Genomic DNA, 22131 nt, shown 5'->3' on the forward strand with positions numbered 1-22131 from the left:
TGCCTGAGCCCTGAGCAACTGTGATGTCATCTTCAGTCGACAGCAAGTGGCAAAATGGCCGCCCCCTGAAATGGCTAAAAATGGCTGCATTTTGCTGCGTAACTCATATTGCACAAATGTAATATTAATCAGAATGTCATGTTTAAACTAGTGAGGTCACATATAACATATTATTGTCAAGAAAAGTTTAACTGTTTTAGTACTATTATCATAGCAGTCCGCCTGTTTTTATTGTTTTTAGGGGGGGTTCTCTCGACGTAAAGCTCCGCTCCTCCGCTTTTAGTCCTCTCATTTCAACGCACTAGTAAAATGACTAAGGCGTGAGCCACTAGAGGAATGACTATGTTTTACAATATATATTTTTTCCACTTCTAGTGCCCTTCTGGTTAACAATTAAACCTGACTAGTAAACTTCTGTGCTGTACTAGTAACACTAGGCATGTGTCACAGACTAGTAGCCTATAAGACCCCACTCGTTGCACACAAATGTCAACTACTGCACAGTTTTGCCTCACTGGTAACATGTAACAGTCCTATTTGATTTCAGAAATAACATAAACTAGTGGAGAGAAGTAATGCAAACGTAGTAGTAGTGAAATACTAGGAAGACAGTCATCCTACTAGTGCACTGAATTATCTTACTCAGTGAGGAAAAAGTGTACAAATGGACAACAAGTATATTGCATAAATCATCCTACAAACATCTCTATGGACACCTTGAACAATCATATGGGTAATTATTTACAGTAGAATGACTAGTATGGTCTAGTTAAATAAAAAGTACCATTTATTTTACTACCACCTTCCGCTACTGTATGACACTGTCTGCACATGAGAAGTTAGGTAACAAAATGACATCCCTCCACCTTTGAAGTGGAAACCTCCGAGGGAGAGACGAACAAGCCTCCACCGCTGGTTGACACCTCGGAATCCGTGACGGAAATCACCTCAAACAGCTTCGTCGTGTCCTGGACTTCGGCCTCAGCCACCATCTCCGGCTTCAGGGTGGAGTATGAGCTCAGTGAGGAGGGTGCACAGCGACAAGTCTTGGGTAAATACATAGAACGGTGCTGTGTAATTGTAGACCCGAGTGCAGATGTGTTCATCCCGTCACTTGATGTTATCTGTTTCAGACTTACCTCGAACATCCTCTTCTGTCACCATCGGTAACCTTCTGCCAGGGCGCAGGTACAACGTTAACGTCTATGAGCTTCCAGATGATGGCGATGCCACGCTCATCCTGTCAACATCGCAGATAACAGGTAAAAACAAGAGTGACTTTTTTCATGTCTAGCAGGACAGAAAGGTAATCTTTTTTAACGAGACATTAGTTGATATGATTGGCCCATAGGAAATCATGAAAACAGAAATAAATCAGATCCCTGTCTTGAATAGTGAAAATCCCTTCTAAAACAAAGTTCTCACATTTTTCATTATTCCACATTTTTCTGACAACATTACCAAATTAATACAGACATTTTGCCTCCTCATTCCCCATTTCTTGACCGATTCAAAGCATTCCAGCTTGAAACTGTTACGCTTATTTAGGACATGAAAAGGCACATCAAAAGCATTCTCCAAATCCTCCGATTTTCAGAATTAAATTTACAAATGAAGAGATTTTACATATTTACCTCCTCCTTGCACATTTCTTGACCGATTGCAACTATTCCAACTTCAAAATATTCAGTTCATTCAAGACATCAACAGAATTATTTACAACCCAGAATTTCCCGATTTTCACTCAAACAAATCTGTAATTGAAGGACATTTACATACATATTTACTGTACCTCATCATCCCATGTTTCTCGACCCATTCAAACTACTCCAACTTCAAGTTTCACATTGTTGCACATCACTACTGTAAGTTAATTATAATTAGCTACTAAAAAAACAACAAAAATAAAACCCTGTATACCTTAACTTTCATAAAACATAACATTTGGGTCTCTTTTTTTTCTTTCACTGTCTCACTGCTCTCCTTGCTAAGTTCTGTCCTTCTTTTGGAAAAAAAAGTTCTAAATAAAATTGATAAATAATGTTCAAATAATGCTTTCTTTTTCCCAGCTCCTGACACTCCTGCTCAGCATGCTATCGATGATGTGGGAGAGACGTCGATCCGCATCAGATGGTCCAGACCCCAAGCTCCTATTACTGGTAATAATCAATTTCTCATTTTATGTGTGGTAAGTGGTAGAATATATCCAATAAATTTCCAGAAAGTTTATGGTAATTTTCATGGGAAGTTAAGATAGGGAGTTTACTCCCAAAAACGTATAAATAAGTTTTATTTTAAATGTTTTAAGTCTCCCAAAGACGTATTTATATGTTTCTTTATGTGTTTTTTTTAAAATGCTAGAGCATACATAAGGCTTTGATGCTGCCTCTCAACTGCACAGAACGGTTGAAGAAATGATAGTTATTTAAAAAAAAAAAAAAAAAAACGGCCAGCAGGTGGCAGCAGAGTATAAGAGATCAACCAGGGCCATATTGCAAAAAGCTCTTTTCTCCACTGTTTTAAACAGATTTGTGGATAATGATGAAACTTAGCTGAAATCGAATGCTAATTGCTGCAAAACAAAAACAGATTATCTTTATTTTAGTACGTTCCATGTTTGTATAGCAATAGAACACAATATTCTGTGGGCCTTGCAAAATCAGTCAAAATACAGTAAAACAACCAGGAGTGAAGGGGATTGCTTCAGTGAAAATGGCTGGGAGTGAATGAGTAAAGTGTCAACCTTCAATTCATTAAATTCATGTTTTAGTCCCATGAAATTCTGTTACTCCCCTGTGGAATTTTGCAACCCCGGTGTTAGGATATCAAAAAGTCATCCATGCGTCTGCATCTGCGTGCAACCAGGGTACCGTGTGGTTTACACGCCTTCCGTGGAGGGCAGCAGCACAGAGCTGAACCTGCCCGACTCGGAGACCTCAGTGACCCTGGTTGACCTTCTCCCGGGTGTGCTGTACAACATCAGCATCTTTGCCGTGGAAGAGAATCAGGAGAGTGAGCCAGTTTTTGTCCAGGTCCATACGGCTGGATCTTCTCAACCAGGTATGTTTAACGAACCATGATGTAAGCTGTCGTGATGGTTTTTTTTGAATGATCTTAGCACATCGCGGCCCCAGGATGACCTCTGTGTGATTCATGGTGGTTTTCGGAAAATGCGTAGATTAGGAGAAAAGAATGTGCACACAACCAACAGGCACAAAGAAACACTCTCTATCAGTCCTTATCACATCTGCAGCTGGATTATTGACTTGTCAGGCTAGAAAATGTTTATTTAGACTTTCAAAAGTAAAACCAGATGTAGGGAATAGTTTAGTTTAAGAACATTTCTCTTCTGTCGTCTGTTTAACTGTAACATTTTATCTTGTGAATTTCTAAATGTTCTGCCACATCACAAACACTTATTCAATACTCTACTGGTATTAGAAAGAGCTTACTAGTAAATGGATCATGAACTAGTTTTTCAAAGATATCACATGCTGAAAATACTTTCGAAAATACGGTTTGCGTAATATTTTTACACATACTTAACACTTTGTCTTTGATTTTGTGGCACAGAGGAGGTGGCAGCCCCCACCGACCTGCAGTTTTATGAGGTCACAGATGTGAAAATCACCATCACGTGGAATGGGCCACCCAGCGAGGTGACCGGTTACAGGGTCACCTTTTCTCCCGTCGGGCCTGATGGCACCGAGATCAGACCCCTCCAGTTGCCGGTCTCGCCCAACGCCTACGCTGACATCACCCACCTTCAACCAGGCACCCTCTACCGCTTCTACGTCTACGCCATTAACGGGGGTGTGGAGAGCGAGCCGCTGATGGGCGAGATGTTTACCAGTATGTGTTGTTCCGAGGAGGGTTGGAAAATTTGGAGATTTTCAAAGTTGGACATATTCAAAGGGAATTTACGGGAATACGTCCTACTTTCTATTCCCTTCCAGAACCTGATGCTCCCACCAACGTGCAGTTTACTGACATTGGCCCAGACAGCGCTCTGGTCATTTGGGAAGCCCCCCGCGCTGTGGTGTCTGGCTACCGTCTCTTTGTGAGCATCCAGGGCTCCAGTCCTATTGAGAAGAGAATCCCCGGCGGGGTCACCCAATACGCTCTGAGGAATTTGCGTCCCGAAACTGATTATACTGCTACTCTGCACTCTGAGCTGGACAGTGTGCTTAGTGAGCCCATTACCACGTCTTTCACCACAGGTGAGTGTAAGAAATAAAACATGGTGATAATTGCACAAGTGTTGTTCTCAAGACAAGACCCAGACCTTCAAAATGAGCTCAATAGCAATACATTTTTCATAGCACTTATCTTCTTCGGGGTCATGCACACCTGACTTAGGGCTGATCACTGTCAGAAGTCAGCTATGTCAACAATTTCACCATCTATCTCACCCCCTCATCCACTTAGAGTCGAATAGCTCTTGCTTTGTAATTGTCATATCATTCTATCATTCAATTTTCCAGCTCCCCAGATGGGCAATGCACCTGCTTTCAACACAGAGGTAACTGATACCTCCATCATCATAACCTGGATTCCTGCCCGCCGGTTTAGCTACAAGGTAGAAAAAATCTGAACAAACTCGCCACATCACATAAATCACTTTTTAATGTGCATGTTAGAATGTTAACTGTTACCTACCCCTTTTTGTACATCCACTGTGGGTTTAAAAAAATAAGGATGTCTTTTTGTTTTGATTTTATTGTTTATTTTGCACTCTAAAAACAGTTAGGTAAGTTATAACGCAAATTGGGTCAAAAAAGGATCAACTCAACTTTTTGGGTTATTCAATTAACCCAAAACGTTTTGGAACAAATAAATAACCCACAAAATAACCCAAAAATTGTGTTGCTTTGTGGATTATTAATTAAATTGGACCCAACTTTTTGGGTTGAATAATTAAAAAAGATGGGTCGGTTCATTTTTCACCCAATTCAATTGGGTCATTCAATTGACCTGAAAAGTTAAGTCTAATAAATAACCTACAAAAAACAACAAATTGGTTTTTTTTGTGGTCTTTGTGGGTTATTATTTAATTTGACCCAATGCTTTGGATTAAATAATTCAAAAGGTTGGGTTAGTTAATTTTTTACCAAATTCGTTTGGGATATTGAATTAACCCAAAAAGTTGGGTCAAATCAATATACCACAAAACAAGCACAAAAAAAATTTGCTTTGTGGATTTTTTTTTAATGATTTTACTAATTGTATTAATTAAATTTGTTTAATAACAGAAATTTTTTGTGTCGGCCCATTTTTTACCCAATTTGGGTTATTTTTGAGTGCATGCTATTCAGCTCCTTATTCGAGAGCAGCACATTGTGTAAAAGGTACAAAAACAATTGAACAGTAGACATTAAAAAGTTTAGAGACGGTTAAATTAAGTTCATCTTGAGATTTCACGCAAAAGCCCAATGTACCTAACTTTTCGTGAGTAGCGTTGATTCAATCTTCATGAGAGGTTCAGCATTATGATGTAACGTCTTTGCGGTCTACAGCAATGTGTGCTTTTCTCATTTAGTGATCTGATCTTCTTTCCAGCTGTCTGTGCTCCCCAGCCAGCAAGGAGAGTCTCCAAAACACAAGACCTCTGACACTGGACGCCTTTATGTAACCGGTTTGATTCCCGGAACTCAGTACACATACAATGTTCAGCCCATCTTCAATGGACGCCCCAGTGGAAACCCCATCACCCGCAATGTTGTCACTTGTGAGTAATTGTGAAACACGTAGTGCCTGATGTACGTTAAGTTGACTAACCGGAAACACCCAGAAATACATCGGCTAAGCATGCAGAGTAGGCACACACAAGAACAAATTTTACAGAAAAATCTGCGACCAGTCAGAATTTGTGACCTTAAGGTTTGACAACAAAAGAGAGGAAAGGTACTTAGAGCTTAGTATTTAGAATAATTTTACCCGACAGGAGCAGAAAAGATCTATTTCTCCCTGTCGCCTCACATTTTTCCAACACCTCATCCTTTTCCAAAATGAGATGCAACAGGATGGAGAATGGATCTTCTCCACTTCTGTGAAAGCGTTTGAAATGTCAGAAACAAAAATTATCGAGACAAAACATTATACAATTTTGAAACTTCTGAATGATCTGCAGGCTGACTCGGAGCAAATCACAAGAAGGAGTCATGCCATATTGCCTTTGACCAATCCGGTATTTCGTTGCATCTGGGTTATATCAGTGTATTGTGACAATTAGTGCTTTCCTGTCCCAGAGCAGTTTTGTTGGGTGTGTTGTCCCAGGTTTTAAACGCAGTGTTACACTGGCAAATACCGGTACATCCAATTCCCATGCCACCGAGATGAGTTCAATCAAACAAAACATGGCTTTCATGCAGTTGGTGGTCTTCTCAAAATTATAGACCTCATAGACTGCACTTTAGTGCTACTTGTTCACTGCTCAATTTTTATACTGCAGAAAACATTGCAAAATGTTCATTTGCCTCTTCCACTGACACTTCCAATGCCATCAATTCAAACTTTATTTTTCACCCAAATTTCCCCCATCATTAAAGCTACCTTTAGCTCAAAAAAATAGAGCAGTCGCTTCATTTACACACCTGCCAAATGAGCCACAATCTTAATAGACCACGCCCACCAATGGTGCTGGCAGTCCGTTTACACGAACACACAATTCTCCACACCTGAGTAAATCACACCCATCAGCAGAGACTGCGCAATGATTGTTTTGCACAAGCTCAATGTCCCAATGCTGGTGCCGTGTTCTTCTTCCAGCCTTGTCTCCTCCCACTGACCTGAGAGTCCAGTCCAACTCTGACACAGGAGATCTCACCGTCCACTGGACAGCCTCCAAAACACCAGGTAAATATTGACCGGGCTGCCCGGAGCCCACCGAGTCTAGACATTGACCTCCGAAAACACCTCTTCCTGGTACATCTTTTCACCTTCTCACAGTGACTCATAAATGAGCAAAATCTGACGTCTTTTTCCACCCCCTCACTCTGCAGACATCACAGGCTACAGAGTGTCCAGCACGCCGACCAGTGGGCAGAAGGGAAACAGCATCGAGGAGTCTGTGAGGGCTGATCAAACCTCATGCATGCTGGAGAACCTGAATCTAGGGGTGGAGTACAACATCAGCGTGTTCACTGTCAAGGACCATTTGGAAAGTGTGCCCATCTCCACTATTATCACCCCAGGTAAGTGCAACAGGAAAAAGGCCTTAACACATGTTGAATGAAGACTACACTATTGAGTAAAGAGTGCAAAGTGTGTTTCTGGTGTGAGAGAAACAGCTGGGTGAATGTATGTTGTCTTTGTTTAGAGTTTGATTTGGATCATGTCTTCGTAAAGCCTGCCACACACTGTCACTATCAGCTATCTGCTGAGCAAAAAGTTATTCTTCAGCAGCTCGCTGTGTGCGTGTAATTTTTAGTCAGTTTTCTGCCTCACAAGGCCTTGAATATGTTTGATATTTTTCAAGAAGAAACGGACTTTTATGCTATCAAAAATAAAAACTAAATTGCTAAATTGTTTAATGATAACTGATTAAATGCCTGTGGTTTACTTGCATGTGTTTTTTTTTTTCAGATTAGATGGAAAATTTATGAGTGGCAGAGTTTTGGTTATTACGCTAGTTAAATAGTTTTTGTTGCCGACAACATCAAACAATACTCCTAAATTAATGAATCTGTTGTCATTGTTGTTAATAGTCCCTGTTTGCATTCTTCCATGTTGCTGCTGTCTGGTTTTTTTTCTGCCTTGTAAGCTCCCCAAGGGCTCATAGCTCTCTCTATTTACGTCATCTGTGGAGATTTGTAGCGACGAGGTGTAGGTAAAATTGGAAACGATGGAGCGTATGGATATTTTTCATTTCTGTAAACGTTTTTGAAATAGCAGAAACAAACATCGCAATATATCGTCTATTCAGCAACAAAATCTTTAAACTGGAAACTTGGAGCCAATCACAAGAAGGAGTCATGTCAAGTTTTGGAAAGTGACAAGTAGGAAGTACATATCGGTTTTAAAAAGTAATCAGAAAAATAAATAGTCAAATATAAAGAAAAAAACTTACCGTAAGTATAGTAAAGCATTTGTACTTCAGTATGGGCCAAACATGGTATAATTTTCTTTTAATGTTATTGTGACATATTTTACTCACTGTCATTCAGAAGATAGTTAAAACCTTCTTTGGGGCGGAGTGGCTTGCTGGTAGAGTGGTTGTTTCCCAACCCTAGAGGTTGTGGGTTCGATCCCATGCCATTGTAACCACATCGAAGTGTCCTTGAGCAGGATACTGAACCCCTATTTGCTCATGATCCTGCGTCATCAGTAGGTGAATGAGTGGTCAAATGTAAAGTGGGCCTTTCAAGATGGAAAAGCGCTAAATAAATGAAGTACCATTCTTATTGGTACCTGACTGTTTAGTTTAGTGTAATTTTTGGTGCGTATACAGTATCATGAAAATAAACCCCAGGAATACATTGAGGTTATACATGACCATAAATTCTGCATAAAACACTGTAAAGTACTCCTCTCAACACTATAATAATTAGCAATTCCTGAAATCTGCTGCCAACGAATCATTAAAAAGCAATTCTCTTATTTATTATTGTGTATGACGTTATAACTATTGTTTATATGAATCTTAACAAATGTTATGTGTTGTTTAATCCAGCCGTTTCCACTATAACCTGCTGGGGTCTTTGGCTAACATTTGCATGAATATCTTGTGTGTAATAATTATATAAGTGGAGCATGGCCTCAACTGTTGATTTTTCCCGTCAAATTTGAATGTTGAATGTACTGTTATCTATCCTGGCACTGTATGTTTAATTCAGTGAATTAATCCATGTAATCATTGTCTTTGTGTCTTTCTAATGTTGCTTGCGCTTTGCACCTGGCCTAACCCTTGCAGACATACCTCCACCGAGACATATTCACTTTGTCGACATTACTGACACCACCATTGGCCTGCGCTGGATCCCTATGAACTATTCCACCCTAACGGGTTACCGGATAACGGTAGCGACGGCGGGCGAGAGCTTATCCATTTTTCAAGATATGGTGGACGCATCAGCTGGTTATTACACGCTTCGTGGTTTGGAGCCTGGCGTGGACTATGACATCAGTATCGTCACGGTTACGGAAGAGGGGGAAAGCGAGCCAACCACACACACAATGCAAACTCAAACGGGTGATTTTAACATTTCACTATATGTCTGAGGAGAACCCGAGTTTTGGAGGCACAATTGATGAAAATGTTACAATTTGAACATGATAGCGTCCATATTTTGTACATGGGTTATTCCAGAATTGGAGGACAATTTTGGCACCAACATTTTTAAAACTGACAATTTTTTAATATAATTTTTGTTACGTTTAAAAAAAATTATAATATTGTTGATTCGTCCAGCTCAACCATCAAAAGTCGATAATTTGAGATACATTATTTGTCATCTGATATATTTTGTTGTTTGGTGCGACCCTGGTATAATTACTAAGGCACCTAAAAAACATTAAAATTAAAATTTCATTTGAATGTTAATTTAATTTTTGCATTAAACTACAGTAACAGGGTTGAAAAGTAACATGGTTGTAAATCAACGCTAACACTAATGCTAGTTTTTCCTCAAACGTAGGTTACATGCTAGCTGTGTTAGGTTTGATGCTAACTCTTAAAAATAAACTTGGCTGAAATTAACAAAAGGAAAAACAGATATGAATCTGTATTTTCTTATAATATGAGTCACAGGGTCTCCATTATGGCTTAGAACTAAAAAATAAATATGAAAACTAAACGAGAGAACTGACCCTTAAGCAGACCCATGGTCAGAGCAATTAGCTTGATGTCATTTATGCTAAACCATGCCGCTCACTTTTGATGGCTGAAAATGATTTAGTAAGAGTGTGTATCGAGCATAATGACTGCCAAATGTATTTAAAATAGGTCTGTAATAAAACAAACAAAAAAAAAGTTTTAACAAGGAAGGCATCAACAAAATCATAACCCCACAAAAAAAACAGATTTGCTGTAAAAGTTGTACATAACTATGTATTTTATTTGATAAGTGAGTTGGTCATGGATGTTGGTTTTCCAATTCTGGAATGATGTACATCCTGGACAGTGGTACCATGACTTGTGAGTTTATTTGTTCCATGACCATCCTCATAACTCAAATCACTTATATCGTGAATCAACTTTCCTCATTAAATGAATGGAAATGTCATTAATTCTTTCTAACCCACCCTGAAACAACCCCAAAATATTATTTTATTTTTTTCATCAGTAAAACAACACTCAACAATATTGTATTCATACAGTAACATAATCAAATGAAATGTAACAAATTCACAGTGTTTGAATCATGATTTTCTGCATTAATTCAGTGGACGTTAAAAAAACAAGTTATGTGGTTACTGGTTAGTTAAATACATAACTTGTAATTCTCTTTGTCTTATGTCTCGTTTTACGCTAAACTTAGAGTGGCAATAAACGGCTTGAAGCAAGCACATTCGGTCTCTTTTTTTTTTCCTTCTAAAAAATGTCCATGATCTGCCAAACTGCATATGGCATGTGAAGAAGGGTAGAATAGACATCATCCACTTTATTTTCACTTTCTTTGAGCCCCATCGTTAGAACAAAAACATTTGGCAGAATACCTGCAAGTAGTTTCACCCTTTGTTTGCTGCCACCATCTAGTGATGCAGTACCTATAACATAATTATGCGAAAAAATTCCTCGCAACACAAACCAAAAATATCAACCAGGAACTCATAAGTCAAGTTGCCACTACAAAGCAATCTATGAAATGTTATTGCACGAATAGTTTTCTACATGTGATCAAGCTGTTATTCTCTCGCATCCTCAGTGATTCCAGCTCCCACCAACTTGCAGTTCGGAGGGGTCGGTCCCGACCACATCAGGGTCACGTGGACAGTCCCTCACGTTGCCACCCCCGGCGACATTTCACGCTTCGTCATCCGGTACAGCCCTGTGACCGAAGACCATGACATTAAGGAGGTCAATGTGGGCGGAGCCTCTAACACCTTCTTGCTGCAGAGTAAGACCACAACAGCCTATGACAACTAAAGAGATGTCTTTAGTTACACGGTTCATTTTTTTCAAGCCTTTCTAACTGAATGTATTCCTTCACAATCGTACAGACTTGCTTCCTGACACAGAATATCGCATCAGCGTGGTGTACATTTATGGAGAGCGAGAGAGCAATCCGGCCACAGGAACACAGACGACAAGTGAGTGGACACAATGTTTTGTCATTGGAGTGGTATAGACATGAGTAGAACAAATTAATAATTCTTTTAAAACACAGTAGTCAAAAAATCAGCACAAAAAAAAAAAAATCCTATTTTGTATTATCTATTCATTTGTTCTTACCCCCCTCCCCAAATGTACCTTTTCAACTGAATGATCTCCTTCTAGCTCTGGATTCCCCAACTGCTTTGGATTTTTCTGACATTCAAACCAACTCCTTCACCATTCACTGGCGGGCTCCATCCGCTAGTATCACCGGGTACCGCATCCGCCATCAGAAGACGAGCGGTGGACGCACCAAGGATGAGAAACTTCCTCCTAGCAGGACTCATTACACTTTGACTGGATTGACTCCAGAGACCGAGTACCTCATCGCTGTGTACGCGGTCAAAGGCAATCAGGATAGTCAACCTGTGACTGGCACACAGGCCACAAGTGAGTGTCTTAGCAACACTGAGGGCCTGATTTACAAAGATCAGAAAAAGCAAAAAGTTTACCCAAGTGCAAAAGATCTATTTCCCCTGTGGCTTCTCATTCTGCCTATGGCTCTTCCTCGCCACAATAACAGCAGTCATAGTTAAGCACACAGTGGCGCCAGTTTGCATTAGCTAGGGGGTCTACATATGGCTCTTTAATCTCTTTCCTGTGGCTCCCTATGGATCTATAAAAAAAATCAGTCCAAATGTTTATGTTGTCAGAAAAAGAGGGATGAAAGGTAAATGAAAAGTTTTTTTAATTACCTTAAAATGTCCAAAAAGTGACCAAAAAATGTTCCAAAGGAAGAAGAAAAGTAGGTAATTACCATAAATAATAAATAAATAAGAAGAATACAGATTTTTTTTTAAAGTCAGGAAATAAAATATTCCAAAATTAACCATAAAATGTCCAAAAACAAAAGAAGAAATATTGAAAATTATTATAAAATGTCCACAAAATTGCCAAAATGGTCAGAAATTGATAGCAGAAAATTACCATAAGTCCATAAAATTGCCCAAAAATGTCATATATTTACAGAACTGTATTAAGCTAAAAATTTATGAAAAATGAAGCATTCATTTTAAATTTTTAAATTTTTAAATATACCGGTATATAAAAATAAAAAATAAATAAAAAAAAAAAACGTGAGAAAGAAAGGTAGAAAAAATTCATCTCTACATATTGGATGGTGTATATTTTTCTGTTATGGTGCAGCTCTAATTAGCTCTTTGGGCCTCAGCACATTAGGCCTGTGGTTCTCAACCGTGTTCCTCGAGTACCCCTTTTCCATGTCTCCCACAACCAACACGGGTGTTTCAAACGACCAGCTAATCAGCAAGCTCTACATGAAGCCTGCTAACCATCCTCAGCTGTGTTGGCTGAGGGAGACATGGAAAATAGGCTGGATAGGGGTACTGGAGGACCCTGGTTGAGAACCAGTGCATTAGACTAACACAAACACACTGTTTCCTTCATGACAATGTTCAAATGTTTTGCAGCTCCAGACACATTTTTTTGTAAATTATGTGGCCTAAAATGGCTCTTTTGACAGGAAAGCTTGGCGACCCCTGCATTAGATCAGCTTCCACGTGTCTTTGTGTGTACTATCAAGTTTATGCCTGTTTCGTAAAGGCTGTGAGGATCTTTTGTCTTGTAAGCACTTGAAACTATGAATTTTCTCGCCATCTCTAGTCTCTGACGCTCCCACTGACCTGGAAGTTGTGTCGTCCTCGCCCACAAGCATCACCATTCGCTGGGATGCTCCCTCTGTGGCCGTCAATCAATACCGGATCACTTATAAAGGCACAGGTCTGCTTTCTTCTACAATCATTATTTTTTTCCCCAGTAAATATTACTCCAATTTTAGGGATCAACAGTAAAAAAATAAAAAATAAAATCCAGTACATTTCTGAGCGGGAAAAATCAGGTAAATTGTAAATGGGAAATTTGGAAATATTCTAAATTGAAAAGTTTCCATAGAAGTTATGTGAATTTATATTTAAATTACTTATTAAGAGCGCATGTCTAATTTATTATATTCCTGATTTATTCCCATTTAATTCCCATGAAAAGTTTTCCACTTCATCCCTTTTAACAGTGGCTTCTTCTGTCGATTTCCAGGCGGGGGTTCTCCTCAAGAGTTCACCATCCCAGGCACTCAGACCACAGCCACCATCACTGATCTGCAGCCGGGTAGCGACTACACCATTACGGTTTATGCTGTTACTGGAAGAGGCGATAATCCCGCCTCCAACACTCCAGTCTACATCACACATAAGACTGGTAAAGGAAACTGAAGGGGAAAAAAATATTTTACACTTAACGATGAGAGTTTGAAATTCCATTTGTTCTTTAGATATTGAGCCACCTGCTAACATGGATGTGACTGATGTGAGCGACAATACAATCACAGTACGCTGGTCCCCTGCTCGGGGGCCCATCACAGGCTATAGAGTCACCGGTGCACCTAAAAATGGACTAGGACCATCATACTCAAGGGATGTGTTGCCTGGTAAGAGCCATTATATTTCATAATTTGCATGGATGAAAGTCTTGGGACACATCCAAGCTGAAGGTTGTGAGTTCATTCCTCAACCCTTGAGTGACCCCCCCCCCCCCCCAATTCTTTATTTTACTCTCTTCCAAGTGGTAAATATTAGCCTACTCTAAAACTGAGTCTATTTGGTCCCCCGCTAAATAGAGTCAATTAATGAAACCAGCCGGGTTTATGTTAGGCCAAATTTTAACAGAATTTTTATTTTATAATATATAGTAATTTTATAATATCTTAACGTTAAATTAACAAAGTATCTAAATACATGTTACATTACTGTACAACTGAACTCTGCTTAGGCAATGATTCTTTTATTTACCACTAGAGGGAGTCCAACTAGCCAGACCTTCCCTCTGGTCCAACAGATGTTCATCTTTTCTTTCATTTCCAATAGCTGCAGATAAATTGCTATCCTAATATTAGGGTCCATCTACGGCTATATATAAATGTAATGTTAGCTTTTTCAAACATGCCATGCTCCTTGTGCTTTACAGCTCAAACTGAGATGACCCTCACAGGCCTGATGCCAACCGTTGAGTACGTTGTGAGCATCTCTGCCCTGGGCACTGATGGCCAGCCGTCCTCTGCAGTTGTGGGGAATGCCGTCACAGGTCTGCTTGATTCTTAGTGATGAAAACTGAAAGGATTAAACCAGATCAAAAGCTTCTGTCATGGTTGTTATAGGTTGGATGACTCAAACTTGCTTGAGCAGACATTCCATCGTTCTTTCTGCTTTACCCATTTATGATCTGAAGCACTATTATTGTCAAATTAAAGCTCCTCAATAAACTTCCACATAGCTTATTTTTCTTGGCCTCACCTTCTTTTTCACCCGTTCCCCGCAGCAATGGATCGTCCAAAGGACCTCACCTTCTCTGACATTGACGCCAACTCCATGCGCATCGCTTGGGACAGTCCAGAGGGCGCCGTGACATCATACCGCGTCCTCTACTCCAGCCCCGAAGATGGCGAGAGGCAGCTGCGTCCGTCACCCAGAGGTGACCAGGACAGTGTGGCCATAAAAGGCCTTCGGGCAGGCACGGAGTACACTGTCAAAGTCATTGCCCTTCATGGCCACACACCCAGCACACCATTGGTGGGAACACAATCCACAGGTAGACAACACTTACCTGATACACTCTCTTAACTTAATAGTGAAGAGGACCCAAATTCCTCATGCGTTTGCTTCCATGTTTTCATCCTTCACAGTCATCCCCGCTCCGACCAACCTGGTCATCTCAGAGGTGAGGCCGACTTCCTTTGTCGTGTCGTGGCAGGCACCCAACGCACGACTGACGGGTCACCGTGTGGTCGTCAACCCTGAGAACATCAACAGCCCCGCCAAGGAACTCAATGTTGCTCCTGACACAACACGTGTGGTCATACCTGGGCTCATGGTAAAAATTTGGTTGTTATATAAACTTTGGCTGCCAGTCAAAATTGGCAAAGTACTCACATTTACAACTTAAGTAGAAGTATACATGTTTGTGTAAAAAAATAAAATAAAAATACTCTGATAAAAGTAGAAGCACTGATTAAACTCCTGTAAGTAAAAGTACAGACTCGGAAAGTAAAAATGTTCTTTTACTATCAAATATTTACCCATCTAATACCTATTTCATTGTTTCTCTCTTTTATTTCCTTCTATATTGAGAAAAAAACCCATTTCAGGTCGCAGGTTGTTAGGTATTAGCAACTTGGCTTGATATTTCCTATATGTTGTGTATTTAAACAAAGAGCTAGCTAGCGTTGGCTTGACTTTTATGCTATCCAGTATCAACATGTTTCCATAGCTTTCGTAACATCATAAACTGACTAACAAAAAAGCAAAATTAGCTAAATGTTTGTAGATAATAATGAATAGAAGTAAAAATAATTGAATAACATTACTGTACTTAGAAGTAAGAAAATAATGTTACATGCCATATGTTGTTTATTTAACAACATAGCTAGCTAGCGTTGGCTTGACTTTTATGCTAACAACACTTGTTCCTGTAGCTTTCCTAATTGTCTGATCTGAGTAAAAAACTAAACTAAAAAAGCTAAATTCTCCAATGAGAAACAAAAAAAAAACATACTTTGTGTTGTTTTTTGTTTGTTTTTTTGTCCAGATTAGACTGAGATTTTGTGGACGCCAGCAGCTGGTGGTTTTTAGGCTGGCATAAAACACAACAATTTTTTTAAAGGCCATGGTGGAATATCTTGCTTTTCGACGTTATTACTCCCTGTTTCCCGTTCAACCAATCTATCACACTCTCAACCATGGTTAAAATTCTATATTTATGTATATGTCGTGGTATGGTCCACTGAGGTTGGGAAAGTAAAAGCCTATTTTAACAAATTAAGGAGTCGAAAAAGTAGAAATGTCTGTTTTCAAATATAGGGAGTAACAATAAAAACCTGTCAGAAAATCTATATTCAAGTAATGTAAAGACACTTGATAAAGCTACCTTACTTAATACCACTGCTGCCAGTAAATACATAATGTCTGAATTTGTACCACAGGTAGCAACCAAATACCAGATCCATGTCTATGCGCTGAAGAACTCTGTTACCAGCAGACCACTGGAGGGAGAGGCAACCACGCTGGAAGGTAATCTGACTACTGGTTTTTAAGAAAATTATTATTATTAACTCATTCAGTGAATGAATAAAAAATATATATATAAAAAATTTGGGGCGTCAGGCAATTAAAGTTTTTAATCGTAATTAATCATATGACTTCACTAGTTAACTCGCGATGAATCACAAATTTCATATCTGTTTTAAATGTACAGTAAAAAAAATTCTAGGTTTTCATACTCTTGTTAACAAAAGTGGAAAAAAATTTAAACTAATAGAAATAGTTCAAATGATTTTTTTGCGTTTATAGCCGGCAATGGCAGTGAATGAGTCAATGGGGTTTAAGACAAAAATACTTGAACCACGTGAAATTTACTGACCAATTAGCGTCCGCACAAAAGTGGTTCATAAATAATCCAACAAGCTCTTCCTTTCCCATGCAGATGTAAGTCCGCCTCGGCGTGTGCGTCTCATGGAGGTGAAGGACGACTCTTTCACCCTGAACTGGCGAGCTAAGGTGGAAACCATTACTGGTTTCCTCATTGAAGCCACGCCCCAGGGAAGCTCACGTCCAACAGTCACCAAGACCATCCCAGCAGACATATACACTTTCACCGTCACAGGTAGACCACAAAAAAAGATTTCATAGGAAGTCATATGTTTTCTCACTGTGCGTTTTTGTGTTTTTGAAGGTCTGAAGCCAGGCACTACATATTCCGTTAACCTGTACACTCTGAACGGCAATACAAGGAGTAGCCCAGTTACACTTACTGTTCAAACAGGTACTCTGTCTGTCAGTCTGTGTGTGTGTTCATATGCACTGCTGCACTTATTATTTATGTCAACAATCTAATTCTGATATTTTTCTCTGTAGCTAAACCGGTCGTCCAAGCTCCCACAAACCTGCAGGTGACGTCATTGACCCCCACTTACATCTCATTCACCTGGCAACCTCCAGCCACACCCATCACGGGCTACCACATCACCTACGCCGAGCCCAGAGCGACTCCACAGGAGCTGAAGCCACGCCCCCACGCTGGACAGAACTATGCCACTATATCTGGTATGTTTTCGCGACAACCCTAAACATTTCTTGACAATAATATGTCATATGTGACCTCACTTGTCTAAACATGACATTCTGATTAATATTACATGTGTGGAATATGAGTTATGCAGCAAAATCCACCCATTTTTAACTAATATCAGAGGACGGCCATTTTGCCACTTGGTGTCGACTGAAGATGACATCACAGTTACTCAGGGCTCAGGCAGCGACCGATCACAGCTCACCTGTTTTCTGAAGCTGAGCTGTGATTGGTTGTTAGCTGAGACCTGAGCAACTTGGAGGTCATTTTCACTCGACAGCAAGTGGCAAAATGGCCGCCCTCTGATATTGATAAAAACTGCTGGATTTTGCCGCTTAACTCATATTCCACTAACGCAATATTAACCAAAGTAGGGCTGGATAGACCATATTATTGTCAAGATTTGTTTAATTTTTTTGGGGGGGGTTGCTGACTTCCGCTTTAACCCACTTTTTTTCTTTCTTTTTTTTAATTACAATTATAGCTGTGTTGATCCAAATGTTATGAAACTTTACAAGGTTGAGGATTTTGTCTGATTTTGTCATTTACAACTTCAGCTCTTTAAATGTATCAATATTACTGTAAACTATTTTTATTGTATGTTGTTTTGTTTAGCGGTGATAGTACTGAGAATGTATTTAAAAATATATATTATTGTGCTAATTTGAAGAGTTGAAAACGAAACAAAAAAAGAATGGATATTTTCTAACCCCAAAAATCTCAACACTGAATATGTCATCCTCAACATCTATGATCAGGCTTGAAACCAGCCACAGAGTATATCATCAAGATTGTTGCCATCCAGAACACACAGAGAAGCACTCCGCTTGTGGGCAGAATCAGGACTCGTGAGTGTTTCAACACTTTTAACTTTAAAATTTTCATTACTGTACTAATAGGAGAATACAACATTAAATAGAACTGAACTCTACTTACCAAATGTACTGTTCTAGATTAAAGAAAAGTTCAATGAGCCAACTTTGAGAATCACTGGTCATAACTTGATCTCCCTCTCCCAGAACCAGACTCCGTGCTCCCTATACCGCTACCCCACCACCCAGGAGGTGTCACTGATAAGCTGGACGTGCCTGAAACGGACTTGGACAACAGAGTTCAGCTCGTAGGCAACAATGGCCAGGACGGTCTCGGTGGTCAGAGCCAGCATGTGGAGTATACCGAGTACAACAACAACCAACCCACCCCGCAGACCCCGTACGGGCAGGTTCAAGAACCCCTGGTCTTCGTGCCCCTCCCGGACGCTAATGGCAGGCGCAAGCCTTACGTCAAGCTCAATGTGCCCTTTGGCGCCGTATTTGCCAACGAGACAGGACTTCCGCTGGAGGCTCAAACAAGGACGGCCATTTCCTGGAATCCGTACAGTCAGAGCAACGCGTATTTGGTCTCCTGCAATCCAGTAACACAGTTGGATGAGAAAATGTTCCAGGTAAGAATGGGAAGACGAGATTTTAAATAATTTTTGCTCGCGAGGAGAACTGGACAGAGATGTGCTCAGTTACAATCTCCTATCCGCTCTGGACACATTTCACCCGGTCTCCTCTTTTTATTGGGTTATTCAATAATTACATAGCGGTTGCTGCTCTAAAGGGAAGGGGAAACACACGGCGATATAAGTCATTATACAGATAATAATACAGACGTGTCTTTCTTTAGCGCAGAAGGTTGCAACAATTCATTCGCAAAATGTTTCAGCCGCTATCTTGTGATAAGGCACAGTTGCAGGAGCATCCCATGAAGCTTTGCTCTCTTCATAGATAATTCCAACTCACATGATTCAAAACAAGGTCATACCGCTGAATAAATGCTTGACATAAACGCTTTGCAATACTATGAGAGTAAATATGGGATAACTCATGTACATTTATTCTAGCTAGTAAGCCAAAAGTGGTACTAGTAATGAAAAAAAAACACACAGTCATGTTACTAGTGCACTGAATTGTCAGTCCATGGCCCATGAATTCCTAAATTAATTTCAACACAATGTTGCAATTCAATTTGTCCAGGTGCGGCTGCCAGGCACAGCCACCACCGCCACGCTGATTGGCCTGACACCTGGGTCCGACTACAACGTGATGGTGGAGGCTCTGAAGGGAGCGCTCAAACACAAGGTCCTCGAGCAGCTCGTCACCGCTGGAAACACAAGTGAGTCACAAACGACGTTCAACACGCTCCTTAAGCTGTTTGTGCATTTCTTCATATACTAGTACAAGGTTGTTGTTTTTTTTACATCACTAGTTGAGCAACTTTGGCATATTACACTAGTAGGACAAGTACATGTTACCTCTGAGGCAAAACTGTGCGCTAGTTGAGATGTGCCTTGAGATACGAGTGACCCGACTTGTGAGTTTTCAGAGATACGTCTATTGAAAACAACCACTTAATTAAATGTCTGTTTAGCTGATTGCTAGCAAACGATGCAAAATGCCAGAGATGCGCTAATGGCTAGCATCACTAAATTTTTTAAGCAACTGATATTTGAACACAAACGGTGCAGCAACACATTGTGACAGACTTTATAACTAGGGTGCGGACGATAAATATAAATTATAATTATATTATAAACTGCAATCAAACATAAATGTATTAAATATGACACACATTCAACTACTGGCAATGGTAACAAATATTTATATGACAAGGATTAGAGTCCTTGTAAATTAATCAATTAAATACATTTTTCTGCCACAGGATATTTGTGTTTAATTGTATTTATATATTTATTTGTAGTTTATTCTATTGTTTGTTATATACAAAATATATATTTTATGAGCAAATTGTAAAAAATATCATAGAAAACTGCCATTAATTTCATGCAGTTTTAAAGAAAAATCTACATTGGGATATATAAATGGATTTTTTTCTTCTTTCACAATAAATTTACAGTTGATCTTGTTTGCGAGGAATAGGGACCTGGCCAGCCCGCACCAATTGGGGGAGAGGGAGTAATTAAAAAATATTTGATGCATGCTATATTCTTTTTGATTAATCAAAAATCTGTAGTTTCTTTTCCAAATTATAACAACACTCATAGGCATGAATTCTTTATCTCCAGCAAAGATCGACTAATATTACCGCAGCTTACGGAAAAGTTTTAACCGTGTCCTTTTTATATCCATATGTCTGTAATGTACTGCTTGAAGGTGGAGCAGCATCAAAGTAAAGCAAAACTATGTCAAAAGCAGTTTAATTCTTTACATTCTATTTAATTCTGTCTTTACTTTACTTTATAAAGCACATGTCAAAATGGCCGACTATTCTCAGTCATGTCTTCCAGCATTAGTTTGGGCTCTCGAACGTGACTTTGTCATCTTGCTTCCCGCCAGTCACAGAGGGAGTACCTCCCACAGACGACGCCTGCTACGACACGTTCACCGCAACCTACCACGATGTGGGCGCTCAGTGGGAACGCATGTCCGAGACGGGTTTCAAGCTGTGGTGCACATGTCTGGGCCTGGGAAGGGGCCACTTCAGATGTGACTCCTCCAGTATGCACATCATATCAGTTCACCCTGAAGCTCAATTTCCACAACCTGCAGTGAATCTTTTAGAATTTGGAATTCCACTTGCTTCTTTTCTGATGTCGTCCATTAGAGTGGTGCCATGACAACGGGCAAAACTACCGCGTCGGAGACAAGTGGGACCGCCAGGCGGAGAACAATCACTTGATGAGCTGCACCTGCCTGGGCAACGGCAAAGGAGAGTTCAAGTGTGAACCACGTGAGGATTTCAATTTGTGCTTCTCGGATTGCTCGCGCAAGCTGTAAATAATACCAAATATTGCATCTGAGCGTGAATATTTGTTTGCAGATGAGTCAGTGTGCTACGATGAAGGGAAAACTTTCCAGGTGGGCAACCAGTGGCAGAAAGAGTACCTGGGCGCCATCTGCACCTGCACGTGCTACGGCGGGCAGCAGGTATCGAGCGGCGTACTTTGTTTAGGAGGGCGGGACGGGTCACGCGTGTGCAACACTCACGTAGGATTGTGTGCGTGTTTTCTTTGAGCAGGGCTGGCGATGCGAGAACTGCCGCAGACCGGCCTCCGATACTGACACCGACGCCAGCGTGCTGCACCCGGTTCGATATGGAGCCGATACGATACGCAAACAGGTAAGCAATACCTTTCGGTATTTATTTGATTTTCTTGCCATCCAGCTTGAGCTCCATGTACTAGTACGCTTTGTCCTCACTATTAAAACAATTCAGCACACTAGCAGAATGTCTTACCAGTTACATTTTTTTTATATTGCTGTATGATGTTCCTGCATTAGTAGGACAACTACATGTTACTACTGAGACAAAACTACTTGCTGCTACTAGTAAGGTCTAGGAGGCTACTAATGCATGACACATGAAAAAAAAAAACATCCTACTAGCATTACTGTTTTTTCCACTACTAATGACATTTCTGCACACTAGTAGGAAAACTGAGCTGCTAGTGAGTTACTAACCTGTGCACTACTTGGCAAATACATGCAACTCGTACTAATAGTGACATTAATAAAGTTAATTAGTATAATTTTAACATTTATGGCAATAGTAATACTAGTAGTACTAGTACTACTAGTGACATTATTGAAGTTTATTAGTATGATTTTAAAATGCCAACTGTACAATTGTGTGATACTAGTACCAATATTGATGTTGTATAATTATACTAGTTGATT

At 40.0% G+C, this 22131-nt stretch overlaps 1 protein-coding gene across 4 annotated transcripts in view; it reads left to right on the top strand.

Moving 5' to 3' along the window:
* Positions 1 to 22131, top strand: part of fn1b (fibronectin 1b) — a 31972-nt gene that overhangs the window by 8341 nt on the left and 1500 nt on the right. For 2 of the 4 annotated variants that reach the window (XM_077562983.1, XM_077562987.1), the window contains 31 exons: positions 875 to 1051; positions 1134 to 1262; positions 2070 to 2159; positions 2866 to 3060; positions 3574 to 3852; positions 3957 to 4220; positions 4485 to 4579; positions 5560 to 5728; positions 6769 to 6855; positions 7002 to 7193; positions 8912 to 9190; positions 10866 to 11057; positions 11161 to 11250; positions 11438 to 11704; positions 12938 to 13054; positions 13367 to 13528; positions 13602 to 13757; positions 14294 to 14410; positions 14645 to 14914; positions 15009 to 15196; positions 16305 to 16392; positions 16805 to 16984; positions 17054 to 17143; positions 17236 to 17424; positions 18208 to 18297; positions 18469 to 18893; positions 19471 to 19609; positions 20791 to 20952; positions 21059 to 21184; positions 21275 to 21381; positions 21473 to 21574. In XM_077562983.1, the coding sequence (XP_077419109.1) occupies positions 875 to 1051; positions 1134 to 1262; positions 2070 to 2159; positions 2866 to 3060; positions 3574 to 3852; positions 3957 to 4220; positions 4485 to 4579; positions 5560 to 5728; positions 6769 to 6855; positions 7002 to 7193; positions 8912 to 9190; positions 10866 to 11057; positions 11161 to 11250; positions 11438 to 11704; positions 12938 to 13054; positions 13367 to 13528; positions 13602 to 13757; positions 14294 to 14410; positions 14645 to 14914; positions 15009 to 15196; positions 16305 to 16392; positions 16805 to 16984; positions 17054 to 17143; positions 17236 to 17424; positions 18208 to 18297; positions 18469 to 18893; positions 19471 to 19609; positions 20791 to 20952; positions 21059 to 21184; positions 21275 to 21381; positions 21473 to 21574 (5213 nt within the window). The remainder of the gene's footprint in view (positions 1 to 874; positions 1052 to 1133; positions 1263 to 2069; positions 2160 to 2865; positions 3061 to 3573; positions 3853 to 3956; positions 4221 to 4484; positions 4580 to 5559; positions 5729 to 6768; positions 6856 to 7001; positions 7194 to 8911; positions 9191 to 10865; positions 11058 to 11160; positions 11251 to 11437; positions 11705 to 12937; positions 13055 to 13366; positions 13529 to 13601; positions 13758 to 14293; positions 14411 to 14644; positions 14915 to 15008; positions 15197 to 16304; positions 16393 to 16804; positions 16985 to 17053; positions 17144 to 17235; positions 17425 to 18207; positions 18298 to 18468; positions 18894 to 19470; positions 19610 to 20790; positions 20953 to 21058; positions 21185 to 21274; positions 21382 to 21472; positions 21575 to 22131) is intronic. The other 2 variants (XM_077562985.1, XM_077562986.1) reach the window with 2 other exon arrangements.

This window comes from Vanacampus margaritifer, chromosome 4 (genome assembly GCF_051991255.1).
Source record: "Vanacampus margaritifer isolate UIUO_Vmar chromosome 4, RoL_Vmar_1.0, whole genome shotgun sequence".
Lineage (NCBI taxonomy): Eukaryota > Metazoa > Chordata > Actinopteri > Syngnathiformes > Syngnathidae > Vanacampus > Vanacampus margaritifer.